The following is an 18,774-nucleotide window of genomic DNA, read 5'->3' as shown; positions in this document are numbered from 1 at the left end:
GGCGGGGCCGGGTCACTCAGAGTGTCAGACTCACTCTCACTATATCAGTTGAGAGAATGTTGTTATTGTCGCTGACATAACAACAATGATATAACCATAAACATAACAGAGTTATATTCTCTATTTAAAGTCGTTTATTACATTTTGAGAACCGATTTATATGTACGGACTAGAAGAAGAAGCTATAGCCATTAGCCACATTTAGCGTGTGTGTGTTTGGGAAGTGTAGTTCCAACTAGGCAGCCTCCAGTCATTGGGTCATGTAGCTAACGTTAGCTACTAGCTAGCTACAGTTTGCAACGGAAATACCTTGCAAAGGTTAGTGTGTCAGACGCTAAACTATGTCTACATAACCATTGATAACAATATGTGTGTGTTTTGTATCGTGAACTAAATCATAATATACTTTTATGACTTAATTTCGCTGTTACAAAGTGTGTTTGTGTAGCTAGCGGCGACAACTTGTTAAAAGTGTGCTGGTTTGTTGTCAAGGTTCGGCTCTCTGGGTAAAACCATATGCTTGCTAACAGCGTTGAAAATAAACAATAAATCTCTTTAACGTCTACCTTGAACCTTGTATCGCGTCTGAAACGTGTAAACAAAGTTCAAAGCGAAAACTTTTATACCACGTTTAACTAACCATTTGGAGCATAGCGCAACATATGCGCATCTCCCTTTTTAATATAAATGTGAGTTGAGCTTTAGTGGTTGATAGACTTATTAGACTAACGGAAGGCCGCATGTCAGACAAAACTTTATTTCTAGATTACATATACCATATTATATAGAGCTATAATATACAGTGTTGTAATAATTCATATCATCGTGTGTTGACTGCAGTGGTACCGTGAGGTATTTTCTTTTTTACTTTACTGTAGTCTTTTACTTCTACTCCAGTACATCTCACATGATCTCAGAGGCAAATGTTGTACTTTTACTCCACTAAAATTATTTGAAAACTTTATTTTGATTTTGGTCGTTACCAAACAACTTACTTAAGCCATATTTACATTTCGGCCACAAAATATTTTTATACATTTGAAAAAAACAAGTTGTGAAATGGGACATTCTGCACAATGAGTAGGCTACTTCCTAATGTTGGTACTTCAAGTACATGTTTGTATCAATACCTTTTGTACTACTGCTACTTAATTGTAACAGTGGATCTACATTACAGTAATGATACTTTTACTTCTACTACTTAATCCAACACATTTTCCACCACTTGTGTGTTGACTATAGTGATGGCGGAGGAGAGCGGTGCTGTTGAGAACATCGTTACAGAGTTCCTGCGTCAGAACCCTGAACTGGTCCCATGGGTGGACTCTTTCCGGGGTATCTGTGAAACCAACAAGCAGTGGTGTGCCAGGAGAGAGTTCATCCTGCGAAACATGGAAGCTTTCCCCACCTTGGAGAGAGGTGTCCCCAGTCCGGATCTTGACAGATTGTTGTCTCTGTCCATGGTTTGGGCCAATCACATTTTCCTCGGCTGCAGGTACAGTTTATTGGCGGAACATGCAATAAATCATGTAGTACAGTGGTTCTCAACCCAGTGGTCCTTGAGGAGGTCACTTCCTGGTGGTCCCCAGCTAAATTATGGAAAGTTGGTAACCAAATGGACCCTTACTAGATAGAGATACAGATTTAACTCTTGAGAGGGTAAAATGAAACCAAATGGTCCCGTAAGGCTCCACCAGTTTCATTTTACACTCAAGAGTTAAAACGTCTGTAAGACGTCTACAGTGTAGAAAATGACAATTCTTCATTCTCTAATTGTGTAGAGACTACACAATTAGAGAATGAAAAATTGTCGTTTTGATCGTTTGCCTGTTATCTCTCCTATGGTACCACATCAATACAGCATAGAATTCTGGACAAAATCTTATCGAGTGATAACAAAATATTCTTAAATCTTGGGTCTGAGAGAATAAATCTCATATAATGAACTGTGATATGAAAAGGGTTGAAATTGAAAACCACTGGTGTAGTGTAAAACCAATTACAGGTATGGACGGATGTACAGTAGTTATAGCGGTTTGGTGTTTTCTTAATTCCTCAGATACCCAATGCCAGTAATGGACAAGATCAAGGAGATGGGTGAAGGAATAGTTATCTGTGATGTTCCAGTTCGAACAACAAGAGATGAAATCATCGCCAAAGGAAAGAGGGGTGCTGCGGCTGGTAATGGATTTTCAATTTTAACAACAAATAAATACCGTATTACGGATGACTACAACGCTGGAGTGCTTCCCCCTAATCAAATGTATGTCCACATGAAACCTTAGGCCTAAGCAGATAATAATTATACAGGTATATAGATATATGTAGAATAGACAAAAGGTCACTTCTGTAAATATCAATTACAGGTTTGTAGTGCACTCCAAAGGAGCTATGACACAAAAGTCACTGAAAGTGCTGAATGCACACCATAGAGTTAAAAATCACACCCGTGTGAAGTGAGGAGCGCTAATATATTAACACTTTGAGGGCTTTAAAGTGTTTAATCAAACGATCAACTCTGCTTAATACGCTAAACCCGCTATTTGTTTTATGTGTTTAATACGCCGTATTTTAATAGTTAAAAAGAAACTGCGGCTTTGTCGCGGACCTGATGACGAGGCCGTCACGTTATGATGACGAAACCGGAAATCAACAGCAATTGTTCAACCACTATTCCGACTGCTGTTTCCGCATGTCGGACCTTTGGTGTGTCGGACCTGCGTGTGCAGCCCGTGCCCATATAGGCATATATGTAGACCCGGTTGTCCAGGGCCACAGATTGAACCGCCAGCTGGTTTAAAAACAGGTGGGTTGTGCACATCCTCACTGGTGCTGGACAATAGGTAGATACAATTTAAAAGATAGAAGTCCGCACATAGCTCTGCTCCACAGTGATTAATTTACCGGTAAAAAAAAGAAATACACTGGCATTAATGAGGCACTCTGACTCTCCTAATGGTACCACATCAATATAGCATGGTATTGTGGACAAAATCGTATCCTAATGGTACCACATCAATATAGCATGGAATTGTGGACAAAATCGTATCCAATGATAACAAAATATTCTAATTATCTTCTAATAAGTCTTGGGTCTGAGAGGATATGTCTCATGAACCGGTGGTCCGTGGCTCAAATGCTGAAGAAATAATGGACCTTGATATGAAAAGGGTTGAAAAACACAACCCATCATTTATTTTCGATGTGCTTTCCCTTTAAATGGTTTGCTGTAAAGCAGAAACACCCACTTTACCGGCTATTGCATTGCCATTTACAGGGGCTGACACTGACCACTGTGTAAAAAAGACTACCGGGACAGTCATTCTGAAATCAGGACCGCCCCCGCAGGCCGCGGCCGAGCATCAGCCGTTCTTCAACCGCCTATACAAGGCCGTGGCCTGGAAGCTGGTGTCGGCCGGTGGCTTCGGGCCCAACCTGGACCATTTTGAGATCCTCCGCAGCTGCGTGGAGTCCTTCAAGCAGAGTCTCAGCTGTGTGATCGTGCCGCTGAAGGACATTCCGGACTTACCCGCGGGCCGCACGCAGAAGGAGGGCCAGGTGTGTGAGCTGCGCTGTCAGACTGTCTACCTGGGTACGGGGTACGGGCGCGACGAGCCAGCTGCCAGAGCCATGGCCTCCAAGGAAGCCTTGAAGGCTTTCCAGGGGCGGAAGGTGATCGTAAAGATCTGCAGGCGGCGGTTCAAAGGGAAAGACGTGGAGGACGTGATGTTACTGGACGAGCAGCCAAGGACTCAGGGCTTTCCCCCGGCTCTCAGTTACCCGTTCCAGGTTGAGCATCCGGTAGGCGCGTCGTTGTAGCAACAAGGACCCGGAAAGGAAACCTCAGTAGGGATGGGACGATAATCGTTATTATTGTTTATCATTATTAAAAAATCACCCACAAAAAATCGTATCGTGGAGATTTTAATTTAAAGTGAAATTATCCCCCGTCACACACTAGGAATTTGCTTTTGTTGAGCTGCGAATTTGGTACCACTTAAACATTTGGTACGCTCTTATTTCACTTCACACAAATCGATTCGCCAAAAATATCACATCTATAAGCTTGGCGAACGTTCCTCCCCAGAATAGGATGCTGGGTGTTCAAGTAGTAAACAAACGTGCCATTTTGATTATCATGAAAATATCCTTAATCGCAACTAATTTTGCCACTCGTAAATTACCTGTAATTTGCATATCGTCTCATCCCTAGCCCATTGCAACATGTAGAGGTGGTGTGTTTGTTAGGACAACGATACAGAATGGGCTCTTAGCCGTGTGATCACAGATGATGGAGCCACATGCTGATGGCTTTGCTTTGAGCGTCATGAATTCGTAACATCAAATCTGTTATTGCTTCATTTAAATCTCTGCTGTGCAATGTTCTGATTTGGCCATTAGGCCATGTTAAGGGTAATTTTGTAGGATTCAATCTTATCTACTTTCGTCAGACCATTCTCAACTGATTTCATTTAGAGCTTGAGTCTAACAACAGGTAATTTAATTAATATGAAATTAAATTAAAGTCCTGTTCTCGTGACAAATGGGCTGCTGTATCATCCTATACATCATAATAAATTGATGACACACTGAGGGTGTTTATGTCCTCCATCAAAAGTGTTAAAGTATTAATTCATCCTTTCAAATTCAGTGGAATCTTCTAGTGAGTTTGAAAGTCCCAGCTGCGTGTTTAAATTCAGCATATGCTTTGCAGAGTGACATGGAGGTGTACTTCACAGATATGCCCTTTTTTGTAATTCCTTAGACATAGTAAGAAGTACTGCAACCTCTGTCTTTTGTTTTAAAGATCGTCTTTGAATAAAAACCGCTTGGTTCCATAGAATGTCAAAGATGTAGGGTTATCCTAATTTAGATTGTTCCCTTCAACACAGTTCATAGGCGACGTGTTTTGTGTGTGTGTATGACTATTGTTATTCAGGGATGACTAAAGTGAATGATTGTGAAGTGAGCTATTGCATTGAAGAAAGCCACACTGATCCTGATATTGTATGTTTGCATTCTTGGTCCTGTTTCTATATATTTTCGTAAATAAAGATAATTTAAAGTAGTGGATGTTTTAATAATTTGCTTAAATAAATCAAATTCATGACAAGCTCATGATATAAACTGTAAGGAGTATGTACTGTATAACTAAGGAGTACTTTTTGTTCTTCTCAAGTAATAGTCTTTGGAGAATTATTTCGCCAATGTCTGCATATCTGGGACACTGGAAATTCCTTTTGGAAATATGGCCAATTCAGTGGGAAAAAGGGCACCTTTCCCCCTATTCCACACAACCATCAACCGTTGATGGGGCATTAGCAGGTCAACATTGCATCTCATTAGCAATTGTTGGTACAATTAGAGTTACAGTACGAAATGTAGTGTACGGAAAATATGTTTTGTTTTGTGGTTTTGTGCAGTTAACCCATTCTGGATGGGAACCCCTTTTGGTCTTTTAAGCGTCATGTTATACTTTAGCTATTGAAAAATAGCAGATCTACAAGCTCATAGCGCTGCACCGAATTCTGCGCTACAAGCTTGTAGATCTGCAATTTTTTATAAATCGGGAGAATGTGCCTCAAATCTTTGAATATACAGGTCCATCTCAATGAATTAGAATATTTAGTAAAAGTTCATTTTCTTCCGTAATATAATTCAAAAAGTGAAACTTTCATATATTCTCAATTAGTTGTGTATAGTTGTACAGCTCATGAAAATCAAAAAATCCTATCAATGAATTAGAATATTTTACGAAACCACAAAAAAAAATCTTTAAACGAGAAATGTCGACAATCTGAAAAGTATATTAATGTATGCAGTTAATACTTGGTCTGGGATACTTTTAAACAAATTATTTCATAAATGGGGTGTGGCATGGAGGTGATCAGTCTGTGGCACTGTTGAGGTGTTATGGAAGCCCAGGTTTGCTTTGATAACAGCCGTAAATTAATTTGTATTGTTCAGTCTTATGTCTCACACCTTCCTCTTCACAATACAACCTAGATTCTCTGTGGGGTTCAGGTCAGGCCAGTTGGCTGGTCAGTTAAGCACAGTAATACCATGGTCGGTACACCAGTTACTAGTAGTTTTGGCTCTGAAGGGCAGGTGCCAAATTGAGCTGGAAAGGAAAATTAGCATCTCCATGAAGCTTGTCAACATATTGAAGCACAATGTACTCTCCAGTTGTCAGTGGATCAACACCATAGCAGATAACATACTGCTACTTGGTCATACAACAGCGTCGTGAAAAAAACGGTAGATCTACAAGCTCACATGGCTTTGCATCACGGCTTGTTATGAGCTTGTAAATCAGCTAATTGCATAATGTTTTTACTTTCTTTTAACCTTTTCGCCTCGCCTCTGGACCGCACATTTCGTAATTAAACATTATGCAAGGGGTTGTCACTTAATTATTAAAAGTCAGAAAAGAATACCAGCACTCACTTTATATCCAATAGGATTCCTGTTTTATTATTTCAAGTTTTCCACCAGCAGCAACAAACATTGGACGTTTCGGCCCTGAGGCCTCCAGAGTGAGGAAGTTCGATCACATTTCAGTTGGGCATTGAGTGTACAAATGGACAATGTAGAACTTTCTCTGTCTCATCTGTCTCACTTTCTGTCTCACACTCTTTTGATCCTCAGACACCCGAGGTGTCACTTGTCTCCCAGACAGTGTTTTATCTTCATTTATTTCACATGATCTCCATTTGTTTTCATTTGTTCTATTCTATCTCCATGCCCCTATAGTCCATGTCTCTTAATCATACAGACACTAATTGCACACACACACGCGCGCGTGCACTTGAGCACTCATGCACATGCCCATATGCAGACAGTGACACCCACATGAACACCAAACACAAAAGATATGCACAGTAGTACAATCCTAGCCTGCAGGTTTTTGCAAGACATAACGTGGATTGTGTGTTTACAATAGGGGGTCCCTGCTTCATCTTTCTCTCTCTCTCTCTCTCTCTCTCTCTCTCTCTCTCTCTCTATCTATATACAATATGTAGTGGGGTTCCAGTCTCTGGCTCACTTGATATGGATAGACTCCAAATAATAACTCAAGGGCATTGGTGACAGATCATGCACTAAAAGTCTTTTAGAGAATTGTAATTGCTGCTTTATTGATTTGATACTTTGAAAACTACTTTGCTTGACCCAAAACACAATTAGAGTTGAACTGCTGTAATAAGAGCAGTGAGCGAGTGTGGAGTGACTCACTGCAGTGCACAAGTCACTTACAGTCAGTGGTGGAAAGTAACTAAGTACATTTACTTAAGTACTGTACTTTGAGGTATTTGTACTTTACTTGAGTATTTCCACTACATTTATTTAAAAACCTTTAATTAATAATTACTTTGTAGATTTTGATTATTGTTACAACCACTTCAGCCCTATATACATTTCAGCTGATCTACAAGCTCACAATGCGTTGCGATGTAACACATTGTGAGCTTGTAGATCTGCTATTATCAAAAGATTTGTAAACATCTTTGTACCTTAAGTAGGCTACATTTTGTGTTACATTACATGTTGTTGCACGTGCCCTTCCAGCTATGCATTGGATTGGTATTAGTATTCCTTGGTGTAATACATCAGAAAGGAAAGTGGGTTGCTGGCGTTTGTTTTGAGCTTGTTTTTGTGTGTGTCTGCATTAATCAAAGATTAGGGACACGATGGAGCAGAGATTAAATCTAAATGGAGACCATGCAGACTGGATACATTATACAACAACAATACAACTATTGTGTTTAACAAACGTTTTTATTATTGCAAATAATAGTCTTACCATCCAGTCTCCCTCTCTCTCTCTCTCTCTCTCTCTCTCTCTCTCTCTCTCTCTCTCCACACACACATACACAGAGAGAGAGTCAACCTGCATTTTAAATGATTAGATCCAAAGCACATAATTATCCATGATTTTGACACCTGTTGTATAGTCAAGTTTGTGTTGACTATACTCTTCTTTTTCAGGTACCCCTGGGGACCCCCATCTGAATAAGTGTGTGCCAGATTAAATAAATAAAAAAACAGCAGATATACAAGCTCACAGCACTTTGCATCGCAACACGTTGTGAACTTGTAGATCGGCTATTTTTAAGCCAATGTATAGGGTTAAGGTGGTTAAACTGATTTATAATGCTAGCCAAGTGTTTGGTCCCGGGACCACCAGTGGTCCTTGAGGGGGTTCCAGGTCGTCCTTCCAATAGTTAAAGTTAAATGATGGAGACTTGGAGAGTTGGTAGATCTTTAACTCTTAATTGAGAGCGAAAAATGAGTTTGGACTTGTAAGAAGTTTTTGGTCTGAGAGGTGTCATTCAAATTTAACTTAAATGCAGAATAAACAAGAACAAGTGCCCCTCGGGGCACAGGTCTCCACCATGGCAGGTCAGGTTGTGGCCTCCTGGTGGCGCTATAGGCCAATGTGAAAAGGGTGCCATTTCTTCATGGCAATTTGATGAGGCATTTTATTTATACCTAAAATGTGTTTGCAAAAATCCACCTGTTGGTGGTGCTATAACAGGACAATGTGAAAAGGGTGGGATATATTCCTTAGCCTAGTAGGAAAGTCTGTGAAAGATTTCTACTCTATGACCTGGCTAAGATATGCATGCGCTTCATTTAGCGGAGAATATCTCAACTGTTCTTGGCTAATATGACAGCTGCGAACAACGTGGGAACTGAAACATTCTCTATCCGTAGCGAAATACCCGGAAATGACCACACCAGACAGCTACTTCAAACATGGCTCTATCTTCTAAACTGTGTGCGACAGATTTCCTGAGATGCTCAAAATGTTCAGAATACTCATGTTTGAATAGCCTCAATTTGCCAATGACTGCCCATACATCTAAACAGACAAAGTCCTATCTAATTGTATCAAATGATGTCAAACTCACTAAAATTGCAGCTGTACGAAAAGATTGAATGATGCTCTTTCTATCGGCAAAGTGTTTGTTTCATAAAAATCCACCATAGACATGTTATGTGCTACTTTATGTCAAGAAATTCCTGTGTCAAAGTGTTGAAGTTTGGACGCGCTCCCTTTAAGTAACACAACATCCTGCTTCCTCCTGCATTATGTGCAAATTCAAAACAGGTGGTACGGCAGGGCTGTTGAGTGATTAATCAACAAGCGCTTCCAAACTCCAATACTATAACAGGCCGTTCTGGAAAATTTGGGACAGAGGTTCATCGTTGGCATCCAGGGAGTGTGTGTGCAAAATGTGGCATCGACCGGGTTAATGGTGCCGGAGATTAGCTGTACAGGGACGGACGGACACACAGGCTCACACACACACATACACGGACGGAGTGCAAAACATACTCTCTCCCCATGCCTTCGGCCTGGTGGAGACAATAATGGACCTTGACATGAAAAATGTTGAAAACCACTGCTATAGCCAATTAACTATATTCTGCTCCACCTTTATTGAATTTGCTAAAACATATATTTTTGAAAAAAACTCAAAACAAACATATGACTTGACAAAGGGTGAATTAGAATCAGACTAGCCTCGATAGCCAGGCTTTCATTTCGTCTGCGCGAAAGATGAAAGCCTGGAAAAAGCCGTGGGCTGAACAAGTCTAAAAGTGGGAGTCAACCCTTCCGGGTGGGCGTCGCTCTAAATGATGTGACGTAGCGCTGCACTAGGGGGGAGAGGAGGGGCCGGGGGTGACGGACAGATCGATGAGATCCAATCAGGGTGCGCGCATTTCTGAGGCGCGACCCGCCCCTCTAGACGAGAAATGTCTCGCTCTGGGTCAGGCTAGAATCAGACCAACACGTTCAAAGGAAACAAACAGCAGAGGGCGCTGTCCACCCGTTCCCCCCTTTATTTGGCCGATGGGTTCCACCCAGAGTGGAGACCATGTCAATGAACTTCAACTAAAGAGGAACATTTGGACTAATAGGAACTACCACAGCCACTCCAATGCTTTACGAAACAAGATGTGATAGTGTTTATTGTGACTAAAGTCATTATACATAAACATTCAGTTAAAACACAAATCAACAAAGTCATAGACAAAGTCATTCAAAGTGCGCCACCCCACAGCTGTTGCTTCTCAATAAAGCATTATCGTTGTATAATAAAAAATATTAATATAATAAATATTACATAATATATGACCGTTGTCTAATGTATCCACCGCTTCCCTTCGAACCATGCAGCTCCCACACATTCAGATCTTGTTAATAATGTTGAGCTCATAAGCATTTAAGCAGGAAGAAGTTACAGAATGCTCTCCGGGGACAGTCACACTTCTTTCCGATCCTCGAGCCCTTCCGTATCGCGCACTGCTCTCCGATGTCACACTGATAGAAGGATGACAACACATGCTACATTTGTTAAACAGTGGATTATTTTTTCCAATTTATTTAGGCTATACATTCCCAAATTCAAAATGTACTTGCGTAAAATTATACAACAGTATTGGCACTATAAGTACATATTAGGAATGTCCCATTTCAGAAGTTTTCAAATTTACAAAACATTTTTTCATCTTGTTATGATGAATTGAAATTTCATGTAAACAAGTTTTTCTGGTTTTATCCTCGTAGCTGACTTACTGACTTGATTTCAAACAATCAGTCCGTCAATCAATCTTTTGAAAATAGCAGATCTACAAGCTCACATAAAATCTACAATGTAGCCTATAGTAAATAAAGTTGTTTTAGTGGAGTAGAAGTATACTGAAAACTGTAAATACTCCAGTAAAGTTAAAAACGACAGTAGCCTATGCATTCATGCATTTAGTTATACTTTTTAGTGAGTAGCCTATTATTGAATGAATACATTTCCCCCGGTATAAAAACTTGAAAGCTGTTAGCCTACTGTAAATGTAACATAACATCGACTCATATAGTTAATAGTGCTATAATATTTACCGTAGGAACTTGCCCGAATTTCTTTTCCCATAGTGGTAGTCGTTTTTTCTGCAGCTTTTCAAGAACTTCTTGGAGAGCTCCAAGCTGTTGAAAAGATAAACGAGACATATAAAGAATTGATTCGCAAATATGTGTAGCAGGCATGAACTAACAACAAAAGTTATTTTTGCTCAGTAATAATCAGAAAAATAGGACTATGTCGCGTTAATCACAGATGTAAGCCTACCATGCCTGGAAAAAACGATCTTACCAGCTCCTTTTCATTGGTCAGATTTGGATCCTTGGGGTAAAAGTCTCGCAAGGCTCTGGAGTCGACATCTAGTTCTGATTCGGAGTCGTAAAGCTCTGATCCAAGCACGACGGACAGAAGCACCGCGCACACAACCACTGTCGCCCACATTCTGGAGCTGTCCATGGTTCTGACGCACCTCGCCTTCCTTCCTGCAGTCCCGCTGTCTGAGAAATGTTCGGAGTACACTCTCCAAACACCTATTTATGTGATTCACTGTTCACTGCTCTTCGCTACTCGTTGACTACTTGCTCCACCTTATCCATTGATTGTTGTCCTGCGTAACAGATGTCGTGGGTGAGTCATTCTGAAGTTGCTGGGCAAATTTGCCAAAACTTGTTGGCACTGAAATATAGGCTGCAACAAGGCGACATTTTCAGTGCAGTAGTGACAAAATCACGATGTTTTACAAAAGTAAATGGAATGTTATTATTATTTGTATTTTTAAAATACTTTTACTCCCGTAATGCTTATAGACCTAACTGACCTATACATTCATAAGTTGCTGTGGGATGGTCAGGTATGACCAAACAGTTGAGTTAATTGTTTTGATTAGATGCTTTGATTGTTTCCAAATGCAGCTGCTGTTTCCTACTTTTAGAGATAAAGGTTTACCCTAAACTGTGAATACATTTAGGCCTAAACCCAAATTCATAAACGACTTTTAATGAAGATAAACTATTTGAGGATGAAAATGAATGTATGTGGCCATTGTAGAGATGACTATGGCTGAACACAGGCAATTCGTTTTCTGTATAGCCTATATGTTTTGTAATAATAATAATAATAATATCATCATCATCATCCTGTTGTAATTGAAAACTAAGGATATGGGTTGAAATAGGAATACTGCACTGAAGTATAGCCTATATAGTTTAGCAGCCGACATAGACTAATCTATTGCTAATCATGCTGGACCATGGATGGTATGCCTATAGTGTGTTTACAGTTTACACCTAACAATATTTTTGTCTTTTAAATTTGAAATAACAGGCACACAGACAGCCTCATCTCATCTGCATGCACCTCCAACCACGAGCTAATGTGATTCTACATGATTTGAAGCAACCATGACTTCTTCCACTGCCCAAAGCCAGGTGATAAATCATGAGGCATTAAAGGCAATTCTAAATAAACAATGTATATTGTATCCTTTAATCATGTGTTTGAGACAGTTGCCTCTCTAGTGATCCTGCCGGCTGAGACCATGGGCCAATGCTCAATTATCTTACTGTTGTCTGTTGCCTTCAGTGGTGCATGGAAAAAGTAGGTACTCACAGTTTTACTTATAAGTAAAAGTACTAGTACTAATACTGTTATAAGTAAGAGTCTGATATTAAAAATGTACTTGAGTAAAAGTACAGAAATATTGGCATTAAAATGTCAAAAGTAGAAAGTAGTCTTATGCAGAATGTCCCATTTCATGTTTACACAAAATATTTATAAAATAGCAGATCTACAAGCTCACAATGTGTTGCGATGAGAAGCATTGTAAGCTTGTAGATCCGCTATTTTCAAAATAGCCGAAATGTGTAGGGCTGAAGTGCTTAATTGATCTTTTGTAATAATAATGAAAATCGACAAAGTAACTATAGTAACTAAAGTTGTCAAATAATTGTAGTCGAGTAAAAGTACAATATTAGCCTCTGAGATGTAGTGGGGTAAGTAAAAGTACTGAACATTTGACATACTCAAGTAAAGTACAAATACCTCAAAGTTGTACTTAAGTAAATGTACTTACCGGTAGTTACTTTCCACCACTGGTTGCCTAGCCTCGGAAACCCAGACGTTTACTGGTTGCCTGGCTGCTTCTGTTCTACGTTCTACCAGCAGGGACTGAAGACAGTGTGACTCATTTCTCTGTCTTCAAATTTTAATGACTTGAACTCACAATTTTTACATTTATTTGCAACAACCATTCAAAGTCTCTGTCTGTCTGTCTGTCTGTCTGTCTGTCTGTCTGAGAGATTATCTTGCAAATTGCATATCAGTGCAAATCAAATAAAAAAGTACCTAAGTTTCTGTGCAACAGTGCATGCTGGGAAGAAGGCCAAGGATGACACTATACCATGCAAAATGTCCCCCATGGATCAACCATCAGTGGTTGCTGTTTTCCACAGTACTTTCTTTTACACTTGGATAAACTCCAGTGACTCAGCTGTGCATGTTTGGTGGCTGCATTTCATCCATGTTTGACATTATGAGTTGTGAATATAGTTTGTAGGCCTACTTATTGGTCAGCTGCTGTGTATATATATATACACACAAAACAATACAAGTTTATCACTGTTGTGTTCCTTGTATCACTCCCCTCACCGCTGGCATATGAAGGCAGAGGGATAAGCCGGTAAGAGTAAAGTAATGTGCCCGCCGGTGATGAGTGAGAAACCCATCTCCGGTTATAAACCGGAGGGCAGAGTGATAGATTGCATCCAGTGGTTTAAGGGAGGACGGGGCAGAATGCATGTAAATTACATCGCCATAGTCAATAACAGATTACAGATAACAGAATCAACTATTTTCTACTGTTGAAGTCTCATCTGTGTGTGTCCCTTTGTCACACCAGTATTTAAATCCCCCCAACCATCTCTTCTGCATTCCTAATGTACCACCAACCTATGACCCAGCACAATAATAAGTGAGAAGATATGATAATCTTCTCACCTGTAACAACTCCATGTAGAGACATCAGTATTCAGTATACCTGCTATGAAGAAACTGACAAGTTTATGCCTCAACTCATTTTTTTCTTCTTGTCTGCGGCTTTCAGCTCTGACTACTTTGATCACCCTGCATCCGCCCACACCAAGCAAAGCTCGATTGTCTCCCTGCTGTGCTCCAACTACCAGACACTGCAAATGAAAAGCGATGGGCCACACAACACAACTGCACTCCTCAAGGTTGCCTTGTTTCCAATTTGTTCCTACAACGTTTAACCACGCACCTGGTAAGTTAGATCTGTTTCCTGCTTAAAGGACAACTTTAGTTTTTTTCAACCAAGGTTCATGTTTTAGGTTGTTATTAGAGAAACTAAAAGGTGAGTGTTCATTTTCTTTCATTTGCTGCTTTCTTTTGTTTTAGGGATTTTAGCAGTTTTTGACAGGGGGGCGGGGGCATTCGAGCATGGGGCTAAATATGTATTTCTTTACAAAATATTATGGCGATTAAGTTTTTTATTATTTACTATAGTCCTAATAAACCCCAAGAAATTACATCTGGCCACAAAAGATCACAGGATCTACTGAATGTGACAAACTGACATATTGAGCCTATACACACAGTATAAGCCTTCCCCCAGTAGGCTACCTTCACATTCAGTAGATCCTGTGATCTTCTGTGGCCAGATGTAATTTCCTGGGGTTTATTAGGACTATAGTAAATAATAAAAAAATAGGCCCAGGCCGTAGCGTAACGGTCTGGGCACCGGACTGGTAATCCAGTCGCAGTGTGCCGCGGGTTCGACTCCCGGACCCGACACGGCCTTTACTGCATGTCATCCCCCCATCTCTCTCCCGTTTCCTGTCAGCCTACTGTCTGTCTGTCCCTTCAAAAATCAATAAAAGGCGTAAGCCGCAAAAAATAATAATAATAACAATACAAGAATAAATCACCATAAAATGTTGTAAAAAAATACATATTTGGCCCCATGCTCGAATGCCCCCGCCCCCCTGTCAAAAAGAGCTAAAATCCGTAAAACGAAAGAAAGCAGCAAATGGAAAAAAAATCACACCTGTGTGAACCGAGTGTTGCAATTCCCCTCTCTCTCTCTCTCTCTCTCTCTCTCAGCACTACCCCTCTCTCTGTTTCTGGCACCCCCTGCTGGTATTAATAAATGCACGCACGCAGCATTACCCCGTGTTCCAATTTCACGCATGCGCACACCACTCGTGCTCTTGACTGATACATGATACACACGGACATTCCTGGTCCAAAAATTAAGACTCATCTTTACTTTCTCTAATAACAACCTAAAACATGAACCTTGGTTGAAAAAAACTAAAGTTGTCCTTTAAGATTTCGGTGCATGTTGTCTACACTTGGACGCAAGGCTTTGTTTTCCACTTCACCTGTGCCTGTCGGGCACCGGCCTACTTGGGAACGATGCAAGTTGGGAACAATGAAAATCAGGAATACCTCACCATATATGCAATACCCGTTTTAACCCAAAATCCATTCAGAGAATATCTGAAGGGTGCAAACTGACTGTGAAAAGTGGGCTGTATAATCAAATGACAGGTGTGGGGAATTCGGCAGGTCATAGGTGTATGCTGGGCAGAGTTGGTCCGTTACTCAAAAAAGTAATACACTACATATTACACATTACTTTTGAGAAAAGTAATGCTTTACATTACTTGATTACTCCCTGGAGAAAGTAACTAGTTACACTCTTTTACACTTTTGCGTTACGCCATAGAATCCCCTGAGATGCATTGTCACACAATTTGCCACTTAACAAATCCTATCCTAATAAGGAGGACATGCACAAGATATTTCTTTATGCTCTTTAATACCAGGTTGTTGAACAAGTGAAGGAACAAAACAGTCTAGTGCAGTGGTTCTCTTGACTTTGTACCAGCAAACTGTACTGTCATGAAACAAAACTTCAATCAATCAACCAATCAATAAATCAATCAAGTACATGTACCACAGGTTCTAGCCAAATATTTCCCATGTTGTTACGACAGTAACGAAAAGTGTGCCTGCGGCCGTAAGGCTGTGTTGTCTTGTGTGTTGTTGGTGCTGCTGCTGCTGACACCGGTTTGTAATGTGTGTAGTGCGTTGCCGGTGTACCTTTTAAGCTCACAGCAAAGTCGCATACCTGTTCAACTCACCTCCTTAGTTGTGTGCATTATTCTCCAACACAACACTGGTGATAGCAGCAGCAGGACACAAGTAGTAACTTCCAAAGAGACCAGACCAGTAACTGTAATGTGATTAATCAATTTGGAGGAGTAGTGTGGTTATATTGCTCATTACCGACCAAAGTAGTGTAGTTACAGTAACTAGTTACTTCGTTACTAGTTACACCCAACTCTGATGCTGCAGGGTTGCCATGGACACAACCTGAGACAGTCCCTCCACACCAACAGAGGGTGAGCAGGATGTTGTAGATCCTTAAGGATGCTCTGTGCTCTCCTACTGCTCCTACAGCGCTGTGTGTAGATCTGTGTCTATGGCAGGGAGATCTGATCCAATAATTCTCTCTGCTGTTTTGACAAGACGTTGCAGCTATTTCCTCTCAGTTTGGGTAGTGGTTGGTGGTTTTTCAGGCCAGTTTTGAAAGAAGACAGATATTTACGTCCTTTGATGGGTGATGTCATTTCCCCATTGTTTGTGCTACATTTGGGGGATACCAGATTGTAGGTGCAGAGTACAGAAGACAAGACGAGAACAACAAGACATGAACAGAGTAATTAAGTACATTTCAAATGTAAAAGAGCTATCCCCAGCATTATTCGCTGCTGCCTTAGCTTGTCACAGCAAAGAGTTTACATCTCCCATAAAAGTCCTTCTATGGAAACTGAGGGCGAAAGGTAAAGAATGGTGGAAGATAAAAAAAACAAAAGAATCAATGCAAACAGCTGGTCTCTTTCTGTCTTTTTGAGTGGTGCAACCACTCCTACATCCAGCAATGTCCGTGTACACCTATGTATGTATGTATGTACTGTATGTATCAGTGGTCATGAGCACGAGTATGTTTATGTTTATGTTTATTAAAGGATCCCCATTAGAGACACATGAAAGAGCCTCTAGTCTTCCTGGGGTCCTGAATCACACAAATACAATACAGTTGTACAAGTAAAAATTCACATTAAAACAGGAAAAACTAAATTAAAAATTAAAAATACATGTATGTCACTTATTAATACCAGTAGGGGGCGCCAAAAACAGAGAGAGGGGTAGTGCTGTGCCTTCTGCCTGCTAATGAGAGAGAGAGAGAGAGAGAGAGAGGAAGGGGGGGGGGGGGGGGGGGAGAGAGAGGGGAGTTGCACCACTCGGTTCACACAGGTGTGATTTTTTTCTTTTTGTTTACTCGTCACACAGAACGCTCGCTAGTCAAAGACGTATAAACTTTGTGTCAACTCCAACGGTGAGTCATAGCTAACGACTCTTCAGTCAAGAAAGCCATTTGTGTGGGGAAAAAAGGTCATGATTAATAATAGCTGCATGCTGCCTCGAGCAGACGTGACGGAATACGAAGATTTATTAACAATATTATTTTTGAAACAGCTTGTTATTTGTTTTGAATGTCACTCCCCGACTGGCATTGTTTCTAATTTGTTATGACTGGATGAGTCATTGAGATAACAGCTCATTTGTATTATTGCCAATTTGACGGGCAATGAACAGGACCTGAACAACTGCGTACTTAATTTGGAATGATCGCTTGTTAACATAACTTTGAATTTCCACTTGAAATGTTATTGAACAATTAATCTGAACATTCACTAAATTATATACTGTATGCTAGCAGATCTTCAGTAACCTCATGAAGTCACTGAGGCATTTATGGCAGGAAGGGTCTATACTTTAGTACCAGGGGTCATCAATATGTCCATACACTGACATCAGACTTGGAGGGGCTCTATTTTCGTCCCTGCCATTACCCGCGACGCTGCCCGAAAATTACGAGTATAGGAGCTTGCTCTGTCCCTAGATGGTATTTTGGTCCAGTGTCACCCACTATCCATTATGCCGACACCAATATTTGCGCCTAGAGGTGTGGTCATGGGCGTGTTGGCACGCTTTCCCCTAAATTGCTATTTTGGTATACACACATTTGGGAAGGCGCATAGTGGAATTTAAAAGCACCCATAAGCCATAATACCAAATTAGTTTGGTATAGAGCGGCGCAGATGTCTGCAGAGTCAGGCTGCTTCATCTCTCCTTATTCTCCTACGCATCTCATGTGATTGTAATTTTCCTATAATCAGCAGAAGTGAGTGCCTGTCAATTCATTGTGTCCATTGTGTTTATATAATTGTCTAGTCAAATAAGTTATTTGACTTGTGCCATGCATTATGCGTGATTCCATTGCAGCAGCACAAGTGAGACTTCAAGGCAGTAACACGTCACTCTTCCATGGGCTATGAAGCAATATAGCACTGGGCATAACGGGCAACGGATACTGGATCTCTTAATGGCAATGGCATGTGGCACGGTGATTTGTTTCATTATTGTAACGCCCAAACCACACCTATGCATAATGTAACTAGTGTTTTAGGGAGTTAGGCAGGTGGCCAAAATAGCCACTTTAGTGGGAGAACGCCCCTTCCCCAATGCTATATCCCAAAAATCGATTTTCCTTTCACACCATTATAACGTTCTTATTTTGATTATAAGATCCAATTACTGAATGTCATTCCCCAGGTTTTCTTCAGAAAAGACAATGGTTCCATTCTGTACACTCTCAGAGTTATAGACCTAATGGTCATTTAGGGCTAGCTCGATGTTTTGTCTACTCATTTTGTATGTCCATGGTACAAAAATAGAATTGACAAAAATGTCCAGTATGGCAACGACCCCTGTATTTGGAAGATACATCTTGAGAGCAGTTGTTCTCAACCTTTTCAGGCTGTGA

General features: G+C 40.5%; 2 protein-coding genes across 2 annotated transcripts; one reads left to right on the top strand and one right to left on the bottom strand.

Moving 5' to 3' along the window:
* The first annotated feature begins 35 nt into the window (after nucleotides 1-35).
* On the top strand, nucleotides 36-5,060 carry cdkn2aip (CDKN2A interacting protein). Its single transcript, XM_083757926.1, has 4 exons — nucleotides 36-318; nucleotides 1,243-1,495; nucleotides 2,060-2,181; nucleotides 3,278-5,060. Exons 2-4 carry the CDS (start codon nucleotides 1,245-1,247, stop codon nucleotides 3,817-3,819), a joined length of 915 nt encoding a protein of 304 aa, XP_083614052.1. The 5' UTR covers nucleotides 36-318; nucleotides 1,243-1,244; the 3' UTR covers nucleotides 3,820-5,060.
* A 4,850-nt stretch (nucleotides 5,061-9,910) lies between these two features.
* On the bottom strand, nucleotides 9,911-11,341 carry cart3 (cocaine- and amphetamine-regulated transcript 3). Its single transcript, XM_083759455.1, has 3 exons — nucleotides 11,154-11,341; nucleotides 10,904-10,987; nucleotides 9,911-10,330 (listed from the first exon to the last, which is right to left on the bottom strand). Exons 1-3 carry the CDS (start codon nucleotides 11,316-11,318, stop codon nucleotides 10,223-10,225), a joined length of 357 nt encoding a protein of 118 aa, XP_083615581.1. The 5' UTR covers nucleotides 11,319-11,341; the 3' UTR covers nucleotides 9,911-10,222.
* Nucleotides 11,342-18,774: the final 7,433 nt, after the last annotated feature.

The sequence above is a fragment of the Protomyctophum parallelum genome, assembly GCF_964188405.1.
Source record: "Protomyctophum parallelum genome assembly, chromosome: 2".
Lineage (NCBI taxonomy): Eukaryota > Metazoa > Chordata > Actinopteri > Myctophiformes > Myctophidae > Protomyctophum > Protomyctophum parallelum.
This window is presented reverse-complemented; position numbering and strand designations above follow the sequence as displayed.

Coding starts and splice junctions, on each gene's coding strand:
- cdkn2aip (XM_083757926.1), top strand. CDS start 1,245: ATGGCGGAGGAGAGCGGTGCTGTTGAGAACATCGTTACAGAGTTCCTG. Junction 1,496..2,059: donor CACATTTTCCTCGGCTGCAG/GTACAGTTTATT, acceptor TTAATTCCTCAG/ATACCCAATGCCAGTAATGG. Junction 2,182..3,277: donor AAAGAGGGGTGCTGCGGCTG/GTAATGGATTTT, acceptor TGCCATTTACAG/GGGCTGACACTGACCACTGT.
- cart3 (XM_083759455.1), bottom strand. CDS start 11,318: ATGGACAGCTCCAGAATGTGGGCGACAGTGGTTGTGTGCGCGGTGCTT. Junction 10,988..11,153: donor TGACCAATGAAAAGGAGCTG/GTAAGATCGTTT, acceptor TCTTTTCAACAG/CTTGGAGCTCTCCAAGAAGT. Junction 10,331..10,903: donor AATTCGGGCAAGTTCCTACG/GTAAATATTATA, acceptor TCCTTCTATCAG/TGTGACATCGGAGAGCAGTG.